Genomic DNA, 25983 nt, shown 5'->3' with positions numbered 1-25983 from the left:
GATATTGAAAAAATGGCTTACATTTTTTTTTTAGATAAAGGTACAATTCATAAGTGCTTAAAGTGGTTTTCCCATCAGAGACATTTATGATATATCCACAGGATATGAAGAAAAGTAGAAGGTTTTGAAGCAGCACAAGTCCCGAGTCTGGTGCGGTGCACGCTGTCAAGCCAGGCAAACCCACTCCGGCATAATGCAAATTCCAAGACAAATAGTAGGACAACGGCACACGTCTCCAGATCTTCACAGTGGTTTTATTGTCAAAACATCCACGACAAACAGGCAACGTTTCGACCGATAGTGAGTGTAGGGTCTTTGTCAAGCCTAACATTATGTCTAAAAACATCATCTTAAAGAGGCTCTGTCACCACGTTATAAGTGCCCTATCTCCTACATAAGGAGATGGGCGCTATGATGTAGGTGACAGTAATGCTTTTTATTTAAAAAACGATCTGTTTTCACCACTTTATTATCGATTTTAGATTTATGCTAATGAGTTGCTTAATGCCCAAGTGGGTGTGTTTTTACTTCAGACCAAGTCGGCGTTGTACAGAGGAGTGTATGACGCTGACCAATCAGCATCATGCACTCCACTCCATTCATTTAGTCAGCGCATAAGGATCCTTTTAGATCACTATGTGCTGTCTTATACTAACACATTAACGATACTGAAGTGTTTAGACAGTGATTAGACATTCCACGGGATGTCTATTCACAAGCTCTGCACTTCGTTACTGTTTCTGTGGTAGTTACAGCAGAGGAAGCGTGATCTCGCTAGATTACGCGGTAAATGACAGGTTACAACGAGATTACGCTTCCTCTGCTGTAACTGCCACAGAAACAGGAACGAAGTGCAGAGATTGTAAATAGACATCTCGTGGAATGTCTATTCATTGTCTAAACACTTCAGTATCGTTAATGTGTTAGTATAAGACAGCACATAGCGATCTAAAAGGATCCCTATGCACTGACTAAATGAATGGAGAGAGGTGCATGACGCTGATTGGTCAGCGTCATACACTCCTCTGTACAACGCCCACTTGGTCTAAAGTAAAAACACGCCCACTTGGGCATTAAGCAACTCATTAGCATAAATCTAAAATCGCTACTAAAGTGGTGAAAACAGATCGTTTTTTTAAATAAAAAGCACTGCTGTCACCTACATTATAGCGCCCATCTCCTTATGTAGGAGATAGGGCACTTATAATGTGGTGACAGAGCCTCTTTAAGGCCTCATGCACACGACCGTAAAAACGCCCGTTATTACGGGTCGTAATCACGACCCGTAATAACGGGCTCATAGACTTCTATTGGCGACGGGTGCCTTCCCGTTTTCTCACGGGAAGGTGCCCGTGCCGTTGAAAAAGATAGAACATGTCCTATTTCAGGCCGTAATAACGGCACGGACAGTCCATAGAAGTCTATGGAGCTCTCGTAATAACGGGTGGCTACATGTGTGCACCCGTCATTACGGCAGCGTTGCTAAGCGACGTCAGTAAATAGTCACTGTCCAGGGAGCTGAAAGAGTTAACTGATCGGCAGTAACTCTTTCAGCACCCTGGACAGTGACTACCGATCAGTATAAACCTGTAAAAAATAAAAATAAAAGACGTTCATACTTACCGACAACTTCCTGCTTCCTCCAGTCCGGTCTCCCGCCCGTTGCCTTGGTGACGCGTCCCTCTCGACATCCGGCCCGAAGTCCTGGATGACGTTTCAGGCCATGTGACCGCTGCAGCCAATCACAGGTCAATCACAGGCTGCAGCGGTCACATGGACTGCCGCGTCATCCAGGGATGTCGGGCTGGATGTGAAGAGAGGGACGCGTCACCAAGACAACGGCCGGTAAGTATGAATTTCTTTAACTTTTATTACAGAAAAGGCTGTCCCTTCTCTCTATCCTGCACTGATAGAGAGAAGGGGGTGCCGATTAGTGCAGTGCTATTTTGCCGGGCACGGGTTCGTAAATACTGGTGCAAAACGGGTGGAATACGTGTGACACCGGACCCGTATTTACGCCAGTATTTACGGGTGGGAAAAAATACGGTCGTGTGCATGAGGCCTAAATAGGTGAATTCAAATGATCACATGGTACATTTCAGCCAGTGAAAATCGTGATCAGTGTCTCCCAGGTGAATTATACATTAATCTTAATGACATCCGTCAACTTGTTACATAATAGTAAAAATGTGTATAAAAACGACATACAATACATCTTCAATCAACAGTTAATAGAAATGCATCAATCGTTATTCTGGTAATAGAAAACGAAGAAGGGAAGTTCACCACACTCCAGGTTCCAGCTCCGATCCTAGGACGCTACTGCGCATGCTCTGCAATCAATAAATCGCTGAGGCACAATAGAAACAGGGAATTGACCACCAACTGAACAAATCAGCCAGGAATATCAATCAGGTACCTATAGAAGCCATAATATCCTCGATCCCACATCTTGTGGCTCAAATATATTGACCACAACAATTGTAATTGTAACAGTGAAATTTGTAAAGGACGCTGTGGGACATAATCTGTTGTGTTGTCAAGGACGCCATCACTACGTAACAATAAGTCACATGTTTCCAAATATCCAATGAGTCAATGGGAAAAAGGGAGGGGGGTTTGGGGGGGGGGGGTTTATTAACCGACCCCTAACTATATGTATGGATCAATAAGTAGTTTAATCTTTACTCATCCAATCAGTCATCTACTATGTTAAACCGCCTATATAAACTAGATCACAATCAAAGATAGTTGCAGGGAACGCTCGTAATATGTGTCCGAAGAAAATCATCAGATAGATATACAGCATAATAAACACAAGACTTCTGATTGGCTACTGATCGTCTCCTATAGTGGCTCCCTTGAGACCCATATGATCTCTTCAATTATTACAAAAATCGAATAAAAGCAGTCGCATTTATGACCACAGACAGACGATTGACAGAAAGAGAGGAAAAATTGTAGTCTTCATCCTGGTCGTATGTTCGCTGGTGTGTGGTGAACGAACCTCCAAAAAGGACAATCTTCAACTGTAAAAAATATATATATAAAAATGAGAGTATATTGAAAATCACCCATGATGTGCAAAATATTAGATAAAAATGTTAAAAACAGCAATGAAATCTCAGAGTCCAGGTGTTATCTTATACTCTAGATTCAGACCTCTGGGGTACAAGGTGTCAAGTTCAAAGATCCAACGAAATTCCTTTATTTTTAATAACTTCTGTCTGTCCCCTCCCCTTCTGAGTGTTGGAACACAATCTATTATCCTAAATCTTAATTGATTTAACTGATGATTTTTTCCAATAAAATGTCTCGGTAATGGTAGTTCAATAATTTTCTTCCTAATTGTACTCTTGTGTTTATTGATTCTCAATTTAATGGGCATAGTCGTTTCTCTTTGTAAATTAATGAACAATGACATGTTATCATATATACGACGAAATCCGAGTTACATGTAAACCTGTGTCTAATATTGAAAACCTTCCCAGTGTAGGGGTGCTGGAATTTATTACCCTTCAAGATATTGTTGCAATTACAGCAATTCAAACACGGAAAATTTCCATTTTTAGGGGGGCAAAGTAACAATTGTGTATTTTTCTTTTTACTACCCACATCCGATTTAACCAATGCGTCTCTGATATTCTTGGTCCTACGATGGGACAATGGGTGTACTCAATGTGTCAATCTCATTGTGTCCCTTCGACACTATCGACCAATTCTTTCGCAGAATGTTACCTATGCGACCACTCAAGTTGCCAAAGGTTGAAATAAAGGGTATACCTTCAACCTGTTTATTCTTAGTTTTTGGTTCCAATGGATTAATGTCTAATCTATCCCTATGTTTCTGCACAAGATTCCTAGGGTAACCTCTCTTCTTGAATTTATTTCACATCTGTGTCAACCTAACCTGTTTCTGTGTTGTATCTGACACAATTCTATCAACTCGTATCAGTTGACTCCATGGTAAAGATTCTATCATGTGTCTGGGATGATTACTGCTATATAAAAGGAGATTATTTCTGTCTATGGATTTCACTAATAAATCCGTAGAGAACAATCCATCTTTCAATTGTACCAATCTATCCAGGAACTGCAGCTCATGGTCATAGCAAACCATTGTGAACTGCAGGGCCGGGATATGTCTATTCAACTCCAATCTATCTCCTTCCCAGATGACAAAAATGTCATCAATAAATCTCCACCAGCAGAGGATGTGACCCATATGTGTAGAGGTGTGGACGTGCTCCTCCTGAAAGGTGGACATAAAGATGTTGGCATACGTTGGGGCCACATTGGAGCCCATCGCTGTCCCCCTGAGCTGTAAGTAGAACTGGTCACCAAAGAGGAAATAATTCCTCCCTAGTACCAATTCCAACAGCTGGAGGATGGCGAGACAATTCCCTACTGCCCTTAAACCTCTATCATGTTCAATGCTATTATATAGTGACACAATATCGAACGATACAAGCAATAGTGAACCTCTAACCTCGATGTTCTGTAATCTACTCAGAAAGTCAGTCGTATCTTTGATATATGATGATGCCTTAATGGCAAAATCTCTCAGAACTTTATCCAAAAAAATTGCAATGTAAAAATACGCCGCAAAAAACGCTCCGTCGGAACAGAACGCCGATTTTCCATTGAAATCAATGGCCAGTTGTTTGGAGGCACTCTGCTTCCGATTTTTCAGCAGTTTTTGGGCGTTTATGGCCCGAAAAACGGCCGAAAATAGGCCGTGTGAACATACCCTAATACTTCTAAGGGTATGTTCACACGGCCTTATTTCGGCCGTTTTTCGGGCCTTAAATGCGGAAAAACGGCCAAAAAATCGGAAGCAGAACGCCTCCAAACGTATTACGCTGCGTTTTTTTATGCGTAAAAAAATGGCCGTGAAAAAGAGATGCAGGACACTTCTTGGGACGTTTTTGGAGCCGTTTTCCATAGACTCTATTGAAAAAAGCTCTAAAAACGTCCGTAAACAAACACTGCGAAAATCGCCGCGAGTTGCACAAAAAACGTCTGAAAATCAGGAGCTGTTTTCTCTTGAAAACAGCTCCATATTTTGAGACGTTTTTTGACTCTGCGTGTGAACATACCCTTACTAGAGACAAATATATATATACAAGTGGAGAAAATCGATATCAGGAACATCGACAAAAGGAAAATGGTCAATACCGATATGAAAATCAGGCCAGTGATTTTTTAGGAGGAACAAGTATGGAGCACAGAAACCAAAACCCACCAGGAGGGCAGGACGTAAAAGAAACCGAGGAAGGAAGAACCCGCTCACAAAGGCAACAGCGTCAAGTGAATCAGAGGACTGTGTACAACAACCAAAAAAGGAATGTAGTGAAAACGTGGTAAATATCTCTTCTCATATATTGTCTGATGCACAGTTACAATTGTTAGCCAGAGGCCTGTCTTTTTGTCCGAGTCAACGCTTAGATTGGTTTCAATTAGAACTGGATTTATATAATTTTATTAGATCAATTAAACTGAAAGTGTGGTTTGATTCTAAGCCCCACGACAATGTAGTGGAGACTGAATCTAAACCAATTTGTCTTAAGGACTTTGGTTTATTTAACAAAAGTGGCTTTCAGCCGCCTGTGATATCTAATTCTATTGAGACATATGTTGAGTTAGTCAAGAAAGATCTGTCTAAATTACGTGAACAGAATAATGATTGTCTTAATCACCCTAACGTCACTACTGCAGAAATGACGGCTATGCATGAGTTGATCCATAACCACGACCTCACCATCAAACCCGCTGACAAATGGGGTGCGGTCGTGGTTATGGATACCGTAACATATATGTCAGAAGCTCATAGACAACTGAGTGATACAGATATTTACAAATTATTAAAAACTGACCCTAGGTGTGATATTGAGAAGAAGATTAGAAATTTTTTGACATCAGCAGTTGATGAGGGCATTATCGACTCTGCGTTACATGCCTTCTTGCTTATAGATCATCCAAATACTCCTTGTCTTTATTTACTTCCCAAGATTCACAAGGGATTAGTGAATCCGCCAGGTCGCCCGATTGTATCTGGTAGGGGTTCCCTTTTAAACAATATCTCGATTTTTGTAGACAAGGCATTGAGACAATTTGCAACAGGCACTAAATCCTATATTAGGGACACCACAGATTTCCTTCAGAAATTAAAACAGACAAGACCCCCAGCAGGAGCACTGTTGGTGTCTTTTGATGTTGTCTCCCTCTATACCTCTATAGGACATGATAGAGGTATGGAAGCAGTGAGACGGAGACTAATGGATTCTGATTATGATATCCCGTGTAGGGAATTCATCATGTCTCTCCTAGAACTGATTTTGACTAACAATTACTTCATGTTCGATGATAAATTTTACATTCAATTAAAGGGGACGGCGATGGGGTCCAATATGGCCCCCACCTACGCCAATATTTTCATGGACATGATGGAGGAGACATGCGTCTATGTGTCCCACCACTTCACCCATGTACTGGGGTGGTGGAGATACATAGACGATGTCTTCCTCATCTGGACGGATACTGCAGCAAATTTGGAGTCTTTTCATCAGTTCCTTAATCAGATTGATCAGAATATCCGATTTACTATGACCTATTCCAATGAAATGGTACAGTTTTTGGATGTCAATGTAATACTGAGGGACAATGTCCTAACCACTAGGTTATATACGAAGGATACAGATCGTAACACCCTTTTACAATTTGAGAGCTGTCATCCTAAGAACATGATACGGTCTTTGCCATTAAGTCAGATGATGAGAGCAAAACGGATTGTGGATGATCCGAATGATTTAGATACGTCCCTAGACCTCATGATTTCCAATTTTGCTCAAAGGGGATACCCTAAACATTTATTATATACTCACAAAATGAAGATCAAGAGTATCCCGAGAGAAACATTGACTAAACCATGTAAGCGCATTAAAAGCAAAAGATTACCATTCATATCTACATATAATGTGTTGAGCGGTAGTGTATCCAGCATTTTGAATAGACACTGGCCTATCATTAAAAATAGCTATAACCATATTTGTGAACTTAACAACCCGCCCTTAATGTCTTACCGTAGATCTAAGAATCTGCGGGACAATCTTGTCAGAACCAGAGTTGGTGTACAACAGCTAAAAGGGACACAAGCGTTATTAAAGTCTTTAAGACCAGGAAATTTCCCATGCCATAGATGCATCAACTGCAATCTTATGCAGAGGGGTAATATTTTTGATCATCCTGTGACACATAAGTTATTTAAGATTAAACATCATGTAACCTGTGATACAGACTGGGTTATTTATGTACTTTGGTGCCCCTGCCATTTATTGTATGTAGGGGAAACTACATGTGATTTTAAAACGAGGTTGAATAACCATCGGTACTCAATAAGAAAAAAGAAATGTGACTTACCTGTTGCAAAACATTTCACTGATCATGGCCATACTGAGAAGGATCTGAAATTTATGATCCTTGACCATATCCCTTTATCTTATAAGGGTGGTGATCGACATAGGGCACTACATAAATGTGAACTTAAATGGATCTTCCAATTGAATTCCTTGCGACCTAATGGTCTTAACGTTGAATTTAATGTATCTAGAATTGCTCCCTGAGTCTGTTACCTTCTGTTGTGTCTCGACTTCTGGTGATGTTCTCCTCTTTAAAAAGATAATGTGTGATACATGAACCTGACATGTTTTTAATAAAAAAATCTTCTATTGTAGATAAACATGGGACTGCAGGACCACTTCAGATCGACTTCATTGATATTATGATAAACCAATATTAGCTATATCTGCGATGGAGAGGTGGTTGAAGTATTCTCTTGCTCAAGGTGTCTGTTTCTCAGCATATTTGATATTTTATTAGTTTCTTCCATTCCCATGACTGGGTTGTATTTACGGCACATCTTTTCTCTTTTTTATTTTTATGATTTTAAAATATTGTGAGTCCGTTACACGTGTTATAGGCGATATGGTTGGGACCGCGTACACGATGTTGTGTGCGTTTCTTTCCACGAACCTGAATGACGGAGACCGCCGTACACGGAATGTGATCGGGATCCTGTCTTCCTCGTGTGGATTCTATTGGTTATTTTCTTATATATTACCATGAATGAGCTTTTGACACTCTAATTATGATGTGCAGTAAATTGCCTATTTCCATGTAGGTATAACATTTGGGTATATTTACCCTGTAGGTGCTGTGTAAAGACAAGATGAGCAATATTCTTATTTGATTTATATTTCCTACCTGTATTATACGCAATGGTCTTTTCGGAGGATCGATATGTTTAATTCTTGAAGCGATATGTCATTTCCGGGTTATACTGATCGACCAAACTGAATGCTGAGAGGACTCTGTTTACTAACGATCGGTATCCTAGTTACTATAGCGAGACGTCATATCCGGTCCGGACTGATCCGACGCATGCGCAGTGGAGCCGGACAGATACGGGCTGTGAATGACAAGTGTTATATGTCTAACAACAATACCTGCATTCTGATTGGTTAAGTGGTCGTGCAGTCTCCGTATTTCACCCAGCTGGTGAATATTGTGATTTATGGAATTTTGTATTTTCTTGCATAAGAAATGTATGTTTTATGTTGTTTTTAACATCAACTTATTGTTTTCACCATATGTATCGACTTATGTCACTTCGATACTCTTTCTTTGTTTATATCACGTTGTTTTAAGATGTATATATCAACCTCATTTTCTTAATGAGATTGACGACACTGATTGGATACACACTATATAAATCACTGAACTTGTATGTATCACTATGCTTGAGAAAGGTCCCAAGGTGGGACGGAAACGTTGCATTGCCATGTTGGCACAATAAATTTCACCTTTTTTTCACCTTGATTACTGGAGTGCTGCTGAATTTTCTTCTTGGATATATATATGATTATATATAAGGATCCATGTTTGGCGGCACACAAAGTTCCATGTAATAACCTGTAGGCACTCAAGGGGGGAATACATCCAAAATACGACATGCGATGGGAGTATTTTTTATTTCTAATGGATTCCGTATGAATCTGTGAAAGAAAACCTCTGTGCCTCAGTGTAAAATCTGAGGAACGCAACATTACAGGATGGGCACATAGCAGTCTTGCTTTGCGGATCCGTACAACACAAATCGTAATACGTCAATGTGCATGAAACCTTTTTGTGTCTCCGAGCTTCTATTCAGAAGTATGTACCTCAATGGTTAAGTACTAACAAATGGTAACAAACCTTGTGTAGTCTGGAGTCTGCAGTCATGACCCTGCCATCTGTCCGCTTCTTCTTGCTAATGTACTGCAGGGGACATAAATAAGAGGGTTAGACTGCTGAATCTGACTACACAAGGTTTGTATGTAGTCTGTAACCATTGAGACTAAAGTGACTAAATAAGCAGATTTGCTACAAAGAATGCCGCCATATTGTCACAGATTTTCCAGCTATCTAAGAAACATCTGAATAGAATTGTATAACTTCACATAACGTTTTATTTCATTAAACTGAAGGAAGAAAAAAAAAAAAAAGATTCTGCTGGGTAGCGTGAAATCCAGTCTCTAAAGCGCCACGGACTGGAGACGCTGCACTAGTTGTACTTTTCCCTCTAGTGTCCGGACGTCGTGCGTACCGACGCTAATGACGTGAGAGGGTAAAGGGAAATGATATTCAAAGCAACATGGCGGCCACCAAGCGGGTGTTGTACGTGGGTTAGTACTAATGAAAGTAACTAAGTCGCGCTAGGACGGAACTAGACGACATTTAATGCACATAGCGGCGTGTTAATAGCGTTACATAAGAAGTTACTATGACTGGCGTTATAGGGAGGATAGAATTTTTTCTCTCTGTGCAGTTGTAGTGAGGGCTCTGCTGATATTACAGCTGTTCTCTATTGCAGGCGGCCTGGCCGAGGAGGTGGATGAGAAGATCCTACACGCTGCGTTCATCCCGTTTGGAGACATCACAGACATTCAGATACCTCTGGACTATGAAACTGGTGGGTACATCCAGTGTCTTCTCTTAATTTCACTCTACACCCTACTGAGTTTACCAGCCCCCCCAGCAACTCTATGTAATTAAAGGGGTTATCCGACTTGTACAATTTTTAAATGAAAAACTAATCGTAGTCACTTCTATCCTCTGGTGATCCAACGCACGATCGGTCCTCCCAGTATTTGGCTGCAGCAGTCGCTTGTAAATAATCAGAGGCCTCGGCGGTAACGGGCTGTATTCCTGGTATTCTCGCTCTGCCGTGAAGCTAGGAATACGGCACGTGACCGCTGAGGCCACTGATTGGTTGTAGTGGTCACGTGCTGGCCGCTCATAGAGAGAGACTGGAAGGACCGCTGGAGTCGGATAACCCCCTTTAATTTCTCCTAATAACAGATATTTCCCAGTTTTATGTGACAAAAGCTTAAAGGGGTAGTCCCAACGTGGCAAACCTTGTCCATACTACCTACTAGGACATCATAAAGGGGAGCAACCCTCGATTTAACAGGGTATCCTGATGATGAAAAGTCAAACCGTTTTTCACGATGCCTTCTTAAAGGTTTTCAGGATCTCTTCTAGGAACCTTCATTGTTTACTTCTAGAGGATGAAAACCTGTCCTGGATGGCTTTCATATCCCAGCACAGTTCTCATTCAATGCATGTGAATGGGGTTTTGGTAACCTTGTTCACATTCAGTACACAAAAAAAATCACCGAAAACAAAACCCCATGAGCATGCTACTTATATCGGTGGATTCTGCACAGAAAAAAACAGCGGTTTAGCCCCATTTCTGCCACTGATCCTGTAGTAAATACGTGTCCGTGTGAAGGGTACCTCAGATGAGACGGCTCTGATACACCTACTGTAACTCTAATCAGTCCTGTACCTTTGTGTCCATTACATGCATCAGACAGATTTCATTCTCTGGAAGTATTGAGTGACTGCAAGCAGAGATCTTAAAAACCGTGAGAATTTATACTGAAAGTATATCGGTAAATTGCAGAACTTTTCATTATACCAAGAATAAATTGTTTGAAATCGGACAACCTCTCTTAGGCCCCATGCACACGAACGTGCTTTTGCAGCCGCAATTCCCCCGAAAATCCACGGGAGAATTTCGGCCCCATTCATTCCTATGGGCCCATGCACACGACCGTGGTTTCCACGGTCCGTGCATGGCCCAGGAGCCCAGACCGCAGAAACAACGGACATGTTTTATTACGGCCATGTTTTGCGGTCCAGGCTTATATGAAATAAGGGACGCGGCCATGTGCACGGCCCTCGGCTTGTGGGTGTCACAAAAATCACGGCCGTGCACATGGCTATGGTTGTGTGCATGAGGCCTTAATCTCTGTATAAATTAAAAGTCTGAGGGCTTGTTTACACGAGCGTGTTATTCGTCCGTGCGACGCGCATGATTTTCACGCGTGTCGTACGGACCTATAATAGCCTATGGGGCCGTGCAGACAATCCGTGAATTTTTGTGCAACGTGAGTCCGTTGCAAAAAACTCATGACCTGTTCTATATTTGTGCGCTGTTCACGCATCACGCACCCATTGAAGTCAATGGGTGCGTGAAAACCACGCATTTCACACGGAAGAACTTCCGTGCGAACAGCGTGATTTGCGCAACAGCTGTGAAAAGGATGAATGAAAACAGAAAAGCACCACGTGCTTTTCTGTTTACAAACATCCAAACGGAGTGTCATAATGATGGCGGCTGCGGGAAAATCACGCAGCCGCGCATCTTGTGGTGATGACACACGGAGCTGCTAAGTGCATTTTGCGCGCGCAAAATGCAGCGTTTTTTGCGCGCGCAAAACGCAGCGTTTTTTGCGCGCGCAAAACGCCGCGTTTTTTGCGCGCGCAAAACCCACACGCTCGTGTAAATGAGGCCTTAGGCCGGGTTCACTGAGTTTTTTGCAGGAGGAAAATCTGCCTCAAAATTCCGTTTGGAATTTTGAGGCAGATTTTTCTCTGCCTGCACGCCGATTTTTGCTGTGTTTTTCGCCCACGGACATTGAGCGCCGCGGGCATAAAACGCAGTGAAATACGCTTTCTCTGCCTCCCACTGATGTCAATGGGAGGTCAGAGGCGTAAACGCCCGAAGATAGGGCAGGTCCCCTCTTCCTGCGAGCAATTACGGACACGTTCATTTCTTTTGACCCTGGACACCTTCCCGTATAAGCCCCCGCAAAAGATAAGACGTGCTATCTTTTGCTTTTTACGGACCTCCTGGGATGACTCTGCATGTTATGTGACTGCTGCAACGGTCACATGGGATGAAACGTCCTCCCGGCAGGCTGGCCTGTAGAAGAAGCAAGGAACTCTGGGCAAGTATAATTATTTTTTTTTCTTTTCCGTAGCAAACGTCACAACACACGCTACTTTATTGCGTGTTTAAGCTCCCCATTGAATTCAATGGGAAAAACCTGCAACAGAAGAGCAGCGATTCCGCAGCATTAATTGACATGCTGCAGTTGAAACTGCATGGCAGGTTAATTTTTGTGCGTCTTTTTCGTCTGCATTTTTCCGCAGTGTGGACGAAAATTGTTGAAATACCACCCACACTGCTGCTACTGTAATACATTGCAGATTTTCTGCAATTAATCCGTTGTGGAGAATCGGCAGTGTTTACGCTGTGCGTGTTCGTACCCTAACCAAGTATCTGCTATTCCTTCTTGATTGTTCCCTGGTTTGCAGTAACTTATTGTTGTATTTTATTTATAGAAAAACACAGAGGATTTGCTTTTGTTGAATTTGAGCTCCCGGAGGTTAGTTTGCACTATTTTTACTAGTTTCCCTTCTTTGCTAAATTATATTTTTGGCATTTGTACGTAATAACGTATGTTTAACTTCATCAATTTCTGTATTCTTTCAGGATGCGGCTGCAGCTATTGATAACATGGTATGGACGACTTCCGTTATGGTGGTGATAAACTTTACTTTTGCTGAAATAAAAATATGCATGTACTGTATTTTTCAGACTATAAGACGCACCCAGGTTTTAGACAACAGAAAATAGGAAAAAATGTCATATTTTACTACTTTTACAAAGAAAAAGCTATTTGTTAAAAAAAAAGAATTTGTTCATTTTCACCACATTCTGAGAGCCGTTTTTTGTTAAATTTTTTTTTACATTCTGCTAGGGGAAACTTGGGAAAAGGTTTCTTTTTTTAACTCTTAATATTGTTTTTAGACTCCTGAAAATGTATTAAACTTTTTTTTTTTACACATTTTATTAGTTCCCCTAGGGGACTTGAACTAGCGATCACTAGATCGCTGGTACAATACACTGCAATACATGGATGAGTTACAGAAACTACGCTGTTTCCGTAACTCCCGTAGTAGTGAATGGCAGTTACATAAGCGGCGTAGCATTCTACGCTGTTTCAGTAACTACTATTCAGTTCTATGGGAGTTATGGAAACTGCGTAGCTCAGCAAGCAGTCTGCTTTTTCCCTAAGGGTATGTGCACACACACTAATTACGTCCGTAATTGACGGACGTATTTCGGCCGCAAGTCCCGGACCGAACACAGTGCAGGGAGCCGGGCTCCTAGCATCATAGTTATGTACGATGCTAGGAGTCCCTGCCTCTCTGCAGGACAACTGTCCCGTACTGTAATCATGTTTTCAGTACGGGACAGCAGTTCCACGGAGTAGCAGGGACTCCTAGCATTGTACATAAGTATGATGCTAGGAGCCCGGATCCCTGCACTGTGGTCGGTCCGGTACTGGAGGCCGAAATACGTCCGTCAATTACGGACGTAATTAGTGTGTGTGCACATACCCTAACACCCGACCACCTAACCAGGAAGTGGCCGTGAGACAGCGGAGTGAGTAAGCTAGAACGGAGTTTAGGGGGGCCCCGTTCTAGAGATAGGTGCGGGTCCCAGAGGTGGGACCCGCATCTAACTGACATTTATGGGAAGACCCCTATAAATGCTGCAGTCGCTATTGACCGCGGCATTTAACTAGTTAAACGGCCAGGAACAGCGCCATCGATGTTCCTGGCTGTTAGAGCAGCGTGTCCGCTGTAAAACACAGCGGACACCTGCAGTGTATGAAGCGGGCTCGGCGTGTGAGCCTGCTCCAAACATCATCCCCTCCCTGCTCCATGATGTGCCAGGTCGGGAAGGGGTTAAGTAAGGAGCAGTCAGGGGGCCCGGCGCTGCCGACTATAAGACGCAAGGAATTTTTAGCAAGATTTATTCTTGCTGAAAACTGCGTCTTATAGTCCGAAATAAGTGTGTGTGTTAGTTAAACATTTACCGCTCTCTGGGACTGATGGTAGAGAGATGTGTTTTTGTTTGCTCCCCTGGGAGATAGGTGGTGCGGAGCAGCAGCTTATCTCCAATTGAGAGAATTTATGATCAGTCATAACATTAAAGCCACCTGACTAATATTGTGTAGGCCCCCCTTGTAAAGCCAAAACATCTCTGACCTGCCGAGGCATGGACTCCACACCACCTCTGAAGGTGTCCTGTGGTATCTGGCTCAAAGTGCAGCCCTATTGGTTTTTATTTTAAAGGGCACTACTCCCCATGTTACTGTGGATTTCCTCCCACACCCCAAAAACATACAGAGAAATGAATTGGTTTCCTATGAAATTGTCCCTAGTGTGTGTGTGTGTGTCCAAGACTGAAGTGAATGGTAATTTCTAGTGCTTCCTTCATTGTTCAAAGGTGATATATACCGGTTTGTACATTTTCTATTAATAAAACCAAAGCTCAGTAATTCTTCAATGAATTTGTTGTGTATGTTGTGTTCTACCTTTTGAGGATGGTATTATTAGCATCTCTGTGCTAAAATCAGTGTATGGTTTGTGGTGTCATATTTCCCTATAGCCTCTAGATGGTGCTGTGTTCTTTGTGTAATTTATATGTAAATATTGACTCCGTATTGAAACTTTTTGCTCTAGGCTACGGTCACATGGAGACTTTTGGTAGTAAGATTTTTTTTTCCCACAATGCAATCAAAGCAAGAATAGATTTATAAGGCTTTAAGGAATTATTCACACAGTGCGTCAAATAGCACTATTTTTCCACTAAGCTGCGTATGACCACAATGTGTGAATAAGCCTTTAGTGTAGCTTTCGCCTTGGGCTTTAGATATGACCACTTCTAGTGTAGTATAAATTTATTTTAATCTTGTGCCATATACATGTTTTGTTAATGCTTCACCTTTTATAGTTAGTAACTAATTCTTGATCTTTAATATCTAGAATGAATCTGAACTCTTTGGTAGAACCATACGTGTAAACCTCGCAAAGCCTATGAGACTAAAGGAAGGCTCTTCAAAGGCAGGTGGGTTCTGCTAATGTATGTAGTTTTACAAATGTTTTTCGCTTTATTTCCTTTATCTAATGTTTCTATTTCTTGCTCATAGTTTGGTCTGATGACGACTGGCTCAAAAGATTTTCCGGTAAAACGCTGGAGGAGGCTGAACAGGCTGAAGGGGCAGAAGCTCCTAAACCTGCAGCACAAGAGGTATACTCATCATAGCTCAATGGCGTAGTATAGATATCATTTATATTATGTAGATACAGGGTGTTATTTCTTTCCTAGCGTAAAATGTAATGTTCAATGAGTCTGTCCGAAAATGTCTGCTTGTGAATTTATTAAGGATATGTTAACACCACATTTTTGAATCTGGTCTTGAAGGTCCATTTTATTTTTTCCCTAGTCTAAAAAAAAACCAAAACATGACCTTTTTAACAGGATGCAAAAAAATGGTGTGAACATAATCTTACTGTTATAGTCTATCATATCTCGGTGCCTCTATTTTTATGCAGGGAGAACCACCTCTTAAAAAAGTACGAGCTAACCCCCAAGTCTACATGGATATCAAGATTGGGAACAAGCCTGCTGGGCGTATTCGCTTTTTACTACGAGCAGATGTTGTTCCCATGACAGTAGGTAAGTGTCTAAATCAGATATTGCATATCAATAGTGAGCGCCGCATTTGAGTGGTTTTGGAGAGAGGGAGGGAGCTCCCTCTCATCCCACCGGCGATAAGATCGCCGAGTGTCTGTGTCTCTGATGGCAGCCGGGGGCCTAATCAAGGCCCCCAGGTCTGCCTGTATTGTATGCCTGCTAGGTCATGCCAGAGGCATGGCCTAGCAGATGCCTGTCCATTTTACACAAGACAGGCATAATACACTGCAATACAGAAGTATTGCAGTGTATTATAAATGCGATGGTAGGATCGCATAGTGAAGTCCCCTAGTGGGACTAGTAAAAAAAATAAAAATGAAAAACCCACTTTTTCCCCTTACAAACTGCTTTATTATTAAAAAACAAAATAAAGTTAAAAAGTTACACATTTGGTATTGCCATGTCCATAAAGACCCCATCTATAAAGTTATTACATAATTTAAAGGGAAGGTGTCGCGAAAATAATTTTTTTTTATGTTATTGCTTTTAGTTTCATTAAAATAAATATTATTTATTTGTGTTTTTGTGTTGTACTTTTTTTCTTTTTTCTTTCTTTTACTTCTCTATGGGGGTTTCCATTTTTTTTTTTTTTAAATCTGTGTGTCGATTAACGACACATACAGAGATGGAATATGGCACATACATCCCCATAGAGAATGCGAACGGGAGCCGTTCCATTCACTATATCGTACGCGGTCTTGTGGGAACGGCGCATGCGCCGTTCCCACACAGTCCAAAACGAAGGTCTTCGGCAGAGCGACATCCGGCGCCATTTTCATGTGGACCGGAAGCCGCGGCCGGACAGTAAGAGGACTACTTCCGGTCGTGGCTTCCGTCCATATGTTCAGAAGCAAGGACTAGGAGCGGAGGCAGCGACGGCGGCAGGAGCAGGTAAGTTATGTTTGTGTATACGTTCGTGTTATACTGTGTGATTACTACTGTATGTAATCCTCCTACACTGTGCATTCGCTCAAAAAATGGCGGCACACAGTGTAGGAGGTTTGAACATTCAACCCCCTCCTTTCTCCTGGCACTAGCCAGGATAAAGGAGGGGGGATTGTTTGAGCACACTAGAGCGAGTGTGTCTTCTCCAATTTTGCAGCATAAAGCAATGAGGTTGCTTTACCACATGCCAATGCTGCAATTTTGGGAATTGCTCCCTCTAGTGACCAGCACATGGAAATGTTATAAATTAGAATCTAATTTATAATATTTCCTGACTTGTGAAAAAATTTAAAAGTTAGAACAATGTGTAATCATTTATATACTAACAGTTTAACTAAAAAAATAAAACCATTTTCTAGCGACACATTCCCTTTAACCCGCACAATGAACGTCATAAAAAATAAAATAAACAATGCAAAAATTGCTGTTTTCTTTAAATCTTGACGTGATAAGTGATCAAAATGTCGTATCTACTCCAAAATGGTACTGATAAAAACTACAAGTTGTCCTGCAAAAAAAAAGCCTTCATACAACTGCATCGGCGGAAAAATAAAAGTTATGACTCTTCAAATATGGAGACACAAAAACAAATAATTTTTGAAAATACAAGCGTTTTCACTGTGTAAAAGTAGTAAAACATACAAAATCTATATAAATTTGGTATCGTTGCAATCGCAACAACCCACTGAATAAAGTTATTGTGTTATTTATACCACACCGTAAACGGCGTAAATTTAGGACGCAAAAAAGTGTGGCGAAACTGCAGGTTTTTTCTATCCCCCCCCCCCCCCCCCCCAAAAAAAAGTTAATAGTTAATCGATAAATTCTACGTACCCCAAAATGGTGCTATTAAAAATTACAACTTGTCCCGCAAAAAACAAGACCTTATACAGCTATGTAGACGCAAAAATAAAAAAGTTCTAACTCTTTGAACGAGACGATGGAAAAACGTAAATAATGGCTTGGTCATTAAAGAGGCTCTGTCACCAGATTAAAAATTCCCCATCTCCTACATCATTTTATCGGCGCTGGAATGTAGTTAACAGCAGTGTTTTTTTATTTTGAGAAACTATCTTTTTTCAGCAAGTTATGACCTTTATTACTTTTATGCAAATTAGTTTCTTAATGCCCAAGTGGGCGTTTTTATACTTTTAACCAAGTGGGTGTATTACAAAGAAGTGTATGACGCTGACCAATCAGCATCATACACTTCTCCATCACACCCAAGCTTGTTTCACTGAACAGCGTGATCTCGCGAGACCACGCTGTGACGTCACTTCCGCCCACAGGTCCTTCATCTCTGCGTCTGAAGGCTGAACATAGATTGTCTCCAGGCGTATGAGAAGTTAGTCGTCTGATTCGCAGCAGCAGTGGAGGAGGCAGCATCACACAGTGCAGGTAAGCATATAGAACTCCCTAGAGACGAAGGACCTGTAGGCGGAAGTGACATCACACGAGATCACGCTGTTCAGTGAAACAAGCTTTGGTGTAATGGAGAGAAGTGTGTGATGCTGATTGGTCAGCGTCATACACTTCTTTGTAATACACCCACTTGGTTAAAAGTTAAAAAACGCCCACTTGGGCATTAAGAAACAAATTTGCATAAATGTAATAAAGGTCATAAATTGCTGAAAAAAGATTGTTTCTCAAAATAAAAAAACACTGCTGTTAACTACATTCCAGCGCCGATAAAATGATGCAGGAGATGGGGAATTTTTAATGTGGTGACAGAGTCTCTTTAAAGGGAACCTGTCACCAGCATTTCACCTATTAAACCAGCAATACCTGGTGGTAGTGGGTGAAAAATCATTTCTATATAACCTATAATTATCTTCTTAGTCGGCTCTGTAGCTTTAGTATTCAGTTTTTTACTGTTCCCACACCGTATGCTAATGAGCAGAAAAGAGTCAAATCTTCATTTGAAAAGAGTTATATCTTCATTCCTCAAGTCTTTCTGAGTTTACCCCGCCTCCTTACTTTTGATTGACAGCTCCTCGCCTTCCCCCAGCACACAAAATCCCGCACTTGTGCATTGATGTCCTCTTTTGGTGTGTGCGCACAAAGGGACACCGCATAATTACGATAAAAGGCGCAAAATGTTTGCAGACCGATATTTACAGTCGGAAGAGGAGTTTAGGAGCGGGGATAACGGCAATGAACTTTTTATAGCAGCGGCCAGTGAGGGAGAAGTAAAGTTCAATAGGTGAAATGCTGGCGACAGGTTCCCTTTAAGGTCTAAAATAGGCTGGTCATTAAGGGGGTTAAAAATGGTGAGGTGAATTGAGGGAAGCTACACACGAAGGTTCCAAGCTGGTACAAAACTGCTAATACAGATTTCAATACATTCATCCTGAAATACACTAAACATCTACGTGTAATGTTGGCTATAACATTTTAAATCTGGCACTTCAGGTTCTTTTACCCACATTCAGACGCAGCTGAAATCTTTCTGCTGTAGGTATGCAGTAAATTCCACGATTTCCATTGCACGTGTGAATGGTGTCGTAAAATTTCACTCACTGGCAATGTACTCTACTTTGTTCGTGGATATTTGCCACCAAAGTTCTGCAACAAATCCGCCATTTCTGAAAGTACCCTATCCCAAAGGGGGTGAGCTTCAGGAGTTGGGCTGCATTCAGACTTCCATATGAAAAGAGGGTAGGGGATGTAAGGATAGCTCTGTTGTACTGCCAGAATACTAGATAAAGGCAGGATAGTATCACTAAACACAAATCAGGCTCTATATACATCTCCATGGTCTGTGGGGTATGGGGGTGTGCCCAATCACTTCCTGGAGACTGACATTTTTTTGTGTCAATTGATTTCAGCTGCCATAAAGTGCACACACCGTGCTGCACTGTCTATACAGGAAAAAACAGGAAGGAAGTGTGTCACCAATATCGCTGCTTCCTGGGAAGTTCTTAAATTCTAAATAATAGCTACAATATTTAAGAAAATAACAAGTTATTTCTTATACATGAAACTATTAAATACATGAGACAATCCCTTTAAGAATGAAAGATCTAAAAGTAGAACATTTTGTCCTAATTTATATAAAGAAAAGGTGCTTCTGATTTCAGACAGCTGTTTTCTGAACTACCTCTAAAGTCCTGATCGTGTCGAACCAGTGCCCAACTCATTAGAATAGAGTGCTGCTTGTTGGAAATGGTCAAAACAGGTTTTCAGCCTTCAGGATATAAGCAATGCGTCTATCGTTAACTCACAGCAAGCAGGGATCTTGAAAATGCAGCGCAATTGAAATAGAAAATCGCAGAACTTTATTTTTGTCTTTTTTTATTGCACAACTATTGAAGGGGTTTTCCACTACTGGACAACTGATGACCTATCCACCGGATAGTTCAGCAGTATATCATCGGTGTGGGTCCGGCACTCTGACTCCGAACCGATCAGTTGCTCCGGCTGCCTGTGGGCGCCGGATGTCATTGCACAGTATGCAATGTCCGGAGCTGGAAACAGTTGGCTCCGTACTTTGCATAGCGGCCGTGTTGCCAAACTGCAGCTCTGCTCATTCACTTGAATAGTAGCAGAGCTGCAGCTCGGCTGCTATTCCGTGGCTTGAGCCATCTGCTTCCGGCATGGCAACCGGTGCCCAGAGCAGCTGATCGGTGCGGGGTCCGGTTGTCGGACCCCCACCAATAATATACTGATGACCTATCCAGTGGATAGGTCATCAGTTGTCCGGTAGTGGACAACACCGTTCAGCTTTGTCACACTGGATGTGGCTTTACTTTTATTTTATTACTTGAGCCAGTTGATTTTAAAAAGATTGTATTCTCTTTGGTAATAAAAGTATAAACTTCTTCAGTAATGTCGCACACTCTGTTTTTATGTTCTCTATTTGTAACTTACAGAAAACTTCCGCTGCCTCTGCACCCATGAGAAGGGTTTTGGTTTCAAGGGAAGCAGCTTCCATAGAATTATCCCACAGTTCATGTGCCAGGGAGGCGACTTCACCAATCATAATGGCACAGGGGGAAAGTCCATCTATGGGCGGAAGTTTGATGATGAGAACTTCATTCTGAAACACACCGGTCCAGGTGGGCACGCGGGGTTAGCGTTTTATGACAGATTTACTGATAAAGTTGGTCCCCTAAATTTTACCTTCTAGATGTTTTAACTTAAACTGCAGTATACAAGAAGAAACTAAAAGCAAGGGTATAGCTACTACTTAATCTAAAATCTAGAAGCTACATCATAGTTTACTTTACTACACTGCAGCCAATGTGAGTTTAAGGGTATGTTCACACGTCCGATACGCCTGAAATTACGGAGCTGTTTTCAGGAGAAAACAGCTCTGGAATTTCGGACGTAAAGGCAAGTGCAGGCGCTTTTCGCAGCATCCATTACGGACGTAATTGGAGCTGTTTTTCTATGGAGTCAATGGAAAACTGCTACAATTACGTCCCAAGAAGTGACAGGCACTTCTTTGACGCGGGCGCCTTTTTTACGCGCTGTCTTTTGACAGCGGCGCGCAAAAAAAAATAATGGTCGGCACAGAACATCGTAAAGCCCATTCAAATTAATGGGCAGATGTTTGCCGGCGCATTGGAGCCGTATTTTCGGATGTAATTCGAGGTTAAAACGCCCGAATTACGTCCGTAAATAGGGTGTGTGCACCCAGCCTAACCGTGTATATGCTGTATGCTGCCCTTCTCGTGCCCTTCTCTGTGACTGATGGACTGCTGTGTATCTGCTTACACAGCAGTCATCTGTCAATCATTGTGAGGGAGGCGGGGAGATCTGCCCTTTTTATAGTACTGCATATTTAGTTAGATGTGCTCTAAAGGGAATCTATCGGACGGGCAAACCCCCTGTAACGAAAGACATCTACCATACTAAAGAGTCGTGGTCTGACATGCAGTTTGCATACGGGGGACAGGTTCTGGTGTTGCTTTGAACAGTTCAGAAACTCTCACTTATTTTTCTTCTGACATGAATTAATTGGTTAGGATTTTGCGTATGATCAAATTGTAAGCTTGTAGGACAACATATTAATTATTGGATGTGCGCTACTATAGTTGTAGAAGGTTGAGATTAAATGTTTCGTTTTCAACACTAAAGTTCTCTTTGTACAGGTTTACTGTCTATGGCAAATTCTGGTCAAAATACAAATGGATCACAGTTCTTCATCACGTGTGACAAGACAGACTGGCTTGATGGGAAACATGTTGTATTTGGGGAGGTGATGGAGGGAATAGATGTTATGCGTCAGATGGAGGTCAGTGTTTCCATATTTCCCTCACAAATGCTCTACAATTCATTTGTCCTTGCTTTTAATTTTACAAAAATGGTGCCCCATTTAAAGGGGTTGTGCAGAATTTAAAAAAAAAAAAAATAGCTTTTTCCCATGGTTTTATGGACTGTCTGGTATTGCAACTCATCCCATATAAAGTCTTATATTCATGTAGAAATCTTTTTTTTTTTTTTTTTTTTTTTTTTTTCCAAAAATAAAAAATTGTTTCCGAGATAATGGATGCATGAAAATGCAAGAAGTCCAGGTTTTACCCATGAACTCTACTCCTTTACCACCACCCCAGGCAGAAACCTATTAAATATATATATATATATATATATATATATATATATATATATATATATATATGTTTGTTTTTTGTTTTTTTTTTTGTGTGTTTCATGTGTTCTATGAAAACTCTTCCATTCCAAATATGGAAAATGTATTATGGAGTCATGTACATATGTGTGTTTTTTTTTTTTATTTCAAGGCTCAAGGTGTCAAGGATGGAAAACCAAAACAGAAAATAATCATCTCAGACTGTGGTGAATACGTATGACATTGGATGATGGTGCGTTGGTTTGTACCTTTTCCACACGATGACCAACAAACGTTAAAAGAACACTTAACATTTTCCACAAAAAATGTTTGTAAATTATTCATTTATTAAAAATAAATATTTTTGTTTTCTAGCCTTGGTTTAGCCATTGATAGATCTCTAATTAAAAGGCTAGGTTCTGAGGAATAACGGTGAGAAAAGGACAGGATTCGTTTTATGGAATGTGGGTAGGTTTACCTAAAAAGTTCTGCGATTAATACACTGGATGTTGGGAATTCAAGATTTTTCCTGGGTAGCACATTCAAGATAACTGGTGCAGCACAAGACAAGTCTTGGAGACAGGAGGGGGAGGCTCGGATTATGGAGGATGTTAATCTTCGATCGTTAGAAGAACGTAGAGCACGGGTAGGGTGGTAGACAGAGATGAGGGAGGTGTGCCACTATGGAGAGCTTTGTGGGTGAGAGGAATAAGTTTAAATTGAATTCTAAAGTGAATGGCCAAACAGTCATTGGTGTAGCGGTTGGTCAGAAAGATGAGCCTGGCTGCTACCTGCAGGACAGATGGGAGAATGGACCGTTTAGTGAGGGGAAGACCGATTAGTAATGAATTACAGTAAAGTTTTGTGTTTTGGCTTTTTCCACAGTAAGAAAAGGGCGGATTCTGGACATGGTTTTTGAGGTGTAAATGACATTTGCGTGGTAGTGATTGAATATAAAGAGTAAAGGAAAGATCAAAGTCTAACATAACCCCAAGACAGTTGGTGTACAGCTGATTTGCAGGGGTTCACACTTTGAGCAGCTTATTGCCAAGGGACCTTTCTAATAGTCAGCAGTACCTTGCATTGTGAATCCAGGAAAGGACTCAAACTACCACTTCCCTCTATAAGCAGTGTATTTCTATGGTAGCCAGAAATCAAATGCATCACTGAGCTACCATAGCAACTGCTCCATTCAAGGTGTGTGATTCCAGATAAAAAGCTTATCCGCTTAGAACACTCTTGTTGCTAGGGGATTTTGGACATTGTGCACCTTCTAGTAGCCAGAACATTTTTCACACTTATGACATGTACAAAAAAAAAAAACGTAAATTATATTAAAAAAAATTGATATTAAACCCCCTTATCCTGTATATTTTCTGAGTGTATACCTGGCACATTGTCAAAATGCCACTCAGCACTTTTATAGACACGGGCATCGTAGTGCAATTTTGTGTCAAAGTACATGTTTTCTTAAAACCATTTTATATTTGTGGTTTTTAAAAGTTGTCGTATATCACATTGTATGCAAATTCAACTTTGTGACAAATGCGTACTCAAGCAGACCCCTTATGCAAACATGCTCTGCAAAGAACTGTAATATGTGTGAAATGTCATGTATACCACACATGTCTACATTCTCATGTGCGTGTGTTAGGCTCTTTTCATTCATGCGTTCAGTGTTTATATTGTTCCACTCCATCATAGGAGCAGAACAATAAAAATAACGGAAGAACCGAATCCATTACATGATTGACGCCAACGGTGCCCGACGGAACGCATTGATTTTTTTTATGGGATCTGGTGGGTTTCTGTCATTCTGTCTGACGTTGACCCGAACAAAATGGCCTCTGCATGCTGCCCTAATTTGTCTGGCAAAAACGATGAAATTTGCGCTGGGTGCTCTGACAGAGCCTCAAAGGCAGATGTGAACATAGCCTAAAAGAAACTCCAAAACCACCAGGATGCACCAACCAATTTTTGCATGCAAATTAAATTTGGGATTATATAATTTTCCGTCCCCCTACACCAACTCTAAGGCTGTTTTCACATGTCACAATAAAATCAGGTTTATCTACGCAATTTTTGAAATTTTTTTGTAAAACCGCTCCATTTTGTCCAGGTTCTGTGAAAATCGTGGCAAAAAACACATTGACTTTACCGTGAGTCAATAATTTCAAATCCCTAAATTTAGTCTAATGCATTAACTAATACAGATTTATTTAGTGGAGGTGGTTGGAAACTATCATTTATGGCAACAGTCAGTAGATGAAAATTGTATTTTCTAAACTGCCGGAAATCTTTTACATCCATTCTAAATGTTTTAGACATTCCTCGCTAGTGGTCGTTATTGCTATGACTGTAGCAGGTATTGCTGAAGATCTGGATAGGATAGGGATAGTGTAAAATGTACAAACTTTGTGTGTGTGATCCAAGTGCTTGGTGTACCTTATTTGACCTTGTGTTTCTGACGCTGGTAAATGTTGCAGTCGCGTAGTCAATAAATGGCCTAATTAGGTGCAGGGGTGATTAGATGAGCTACTTTCCATTGAACGCCTTTTCTGAAAACGAATGATGCTGCACCATATGTGACAGAGTGCAAGTATGCTCTCTGATTGATGGTGGGGAAATAACATTTATGAAATTTCTTGGTACCCCTCCCCCTGGGCTAATAATCCACAGCCATACAGGGACAGGAGGAGGATCACAGCGTCTCCTCTTCTCCCTGCAAGCCTCCAGCAAGTCCCCTTGCTTTTCCTCCTTTCCCAGCACGAGCTGATGTGAGTACTGCAAATATATAGTCATGAGGAAGTACACCGTCTTGACTTCATGGTTTTTCGGATCAGGATATAATAAAAAAAAAAACATCTAGACCTTAGAAGTTCCTAATACTACATAAATACAACATTAGCTGAACAGCATCACATGACAAGTTGCACTGTCATTATTTAACAAAAACTAGGTCAAGATAGAAAAACCATCTGTGAAAAACGAAGTACATCCTTACTGTTTCCATAGGAACTAAGAGGGTAAGTAGCAGCTAGGTGCTGCTAATCAAATGCCTTGATTAATTGATCATGATCAAGTTTGACCACCTCTATAAAAGCAGAAGTTTTGGCAGTTTGCTGGTGTAAAGCATTCAGGCGTGTGTTAACACGATGCCAAGGAGCAATTCCTGCTGCCCATCAATCTGGGAAGGGTTATAAGGCCATTTCCAAACAATTTGAAGTCCATAATTCCACAGTGAGAAAGATTATTCACAAGTGGAAAACATTCAATACAGTTGACAATCTTCCTAGGAGTGGACGTCCCAGCAAATTCACCCCAAGGTCAGATCGTGCAATGCAAAAAAAACAGCTACATCACGGACTCTACAGGCCTCCGTTCATGACAATACAATTAGGAAGACTGAACAAATATAGCTTGTTTAGAAGGTTTGCCAGGAGATGGCCTCTTCTGTCTAAAAAGAACATGGCAGCACAGCTTAAGTTTTCAAAGTTGCATCTGAACAAACCAGAGAGGGCATCCT

At 41.2% G+C, this 25983-nt stretch overlaps 1 protein-coding gene across 4 annotated transcripts; it reads left to right on the top strand.

Moving 5' to 3' along the window:
* The first annotated feature begins 9664 nt into the window (after positions 1-9664).
* PPIE (peptidylprolyl isomerase E) lies at positions 9665-23797 on the top strand. Of its 4 annotated transcripts, XR_012881452.1 has the most exons (12): positions 9665-9722; positions 9911-10009; positions 12733-12776; positions 12884-12910; positions 15229-15310; positions 15393-15493; positions 15799-15922; positions 20758-20943; positions 21982-22124; positions 22630-22710; positions 22833-22925; positions 23343-23797. XR_012881452.1 is itself a non-coding variant. In XM_075853048.1 (11 exons), exons 1-10 carry the CDS (start codon positions 9692-9694, stop codon positions 22696-22698), a joined length of 906 nt encoding a protein of 301 aa, XP_075709163.1. In that variant the 5' UTR covers positions 9665-9691; the 3' UTR covers positions 22699-22710; positions 23343-23796. The 4 variants fall into 4 exon arrangements, 3 of the variants coding, with proteins under 3 accessions (XP_075709163.1, XP_075709162.1, XP_075709161.1); XM_075853048.1 differs by lacking the exon at positions 22833-22925 and having other exon boundaries at positions 23343-23796; XM_075853047.1 differs by lacking the exon at positions 23343-23797 and having other exon boundaries at positions 22833-23318.
* The last annotated feature ends 2186 nt before the right edge of the window (positions 23798-25983 follow it).

The sequence above is a fragment of the Rhinoderma darwinii genome, chromosome 2 (assembly GCF_050947455.1).
Source record: "Rhinoderma darwinii isolate aRhiDar2 chromosome 2, aRhiDar2.hap1, whole genome shotgun sequence".
In the NCBI taxonomy this organism is placed as follows: Eukaryota; Metazoa; Chordata; class Amphibia; order Anura; family Rhinodermatidae; genus Rhinoderma; species Rhinoderma darwinii.
Note: the sequence above shows the minus strand (reverse complement) of the source record. Positions and strands in the feature narration are given on the sequence as shown.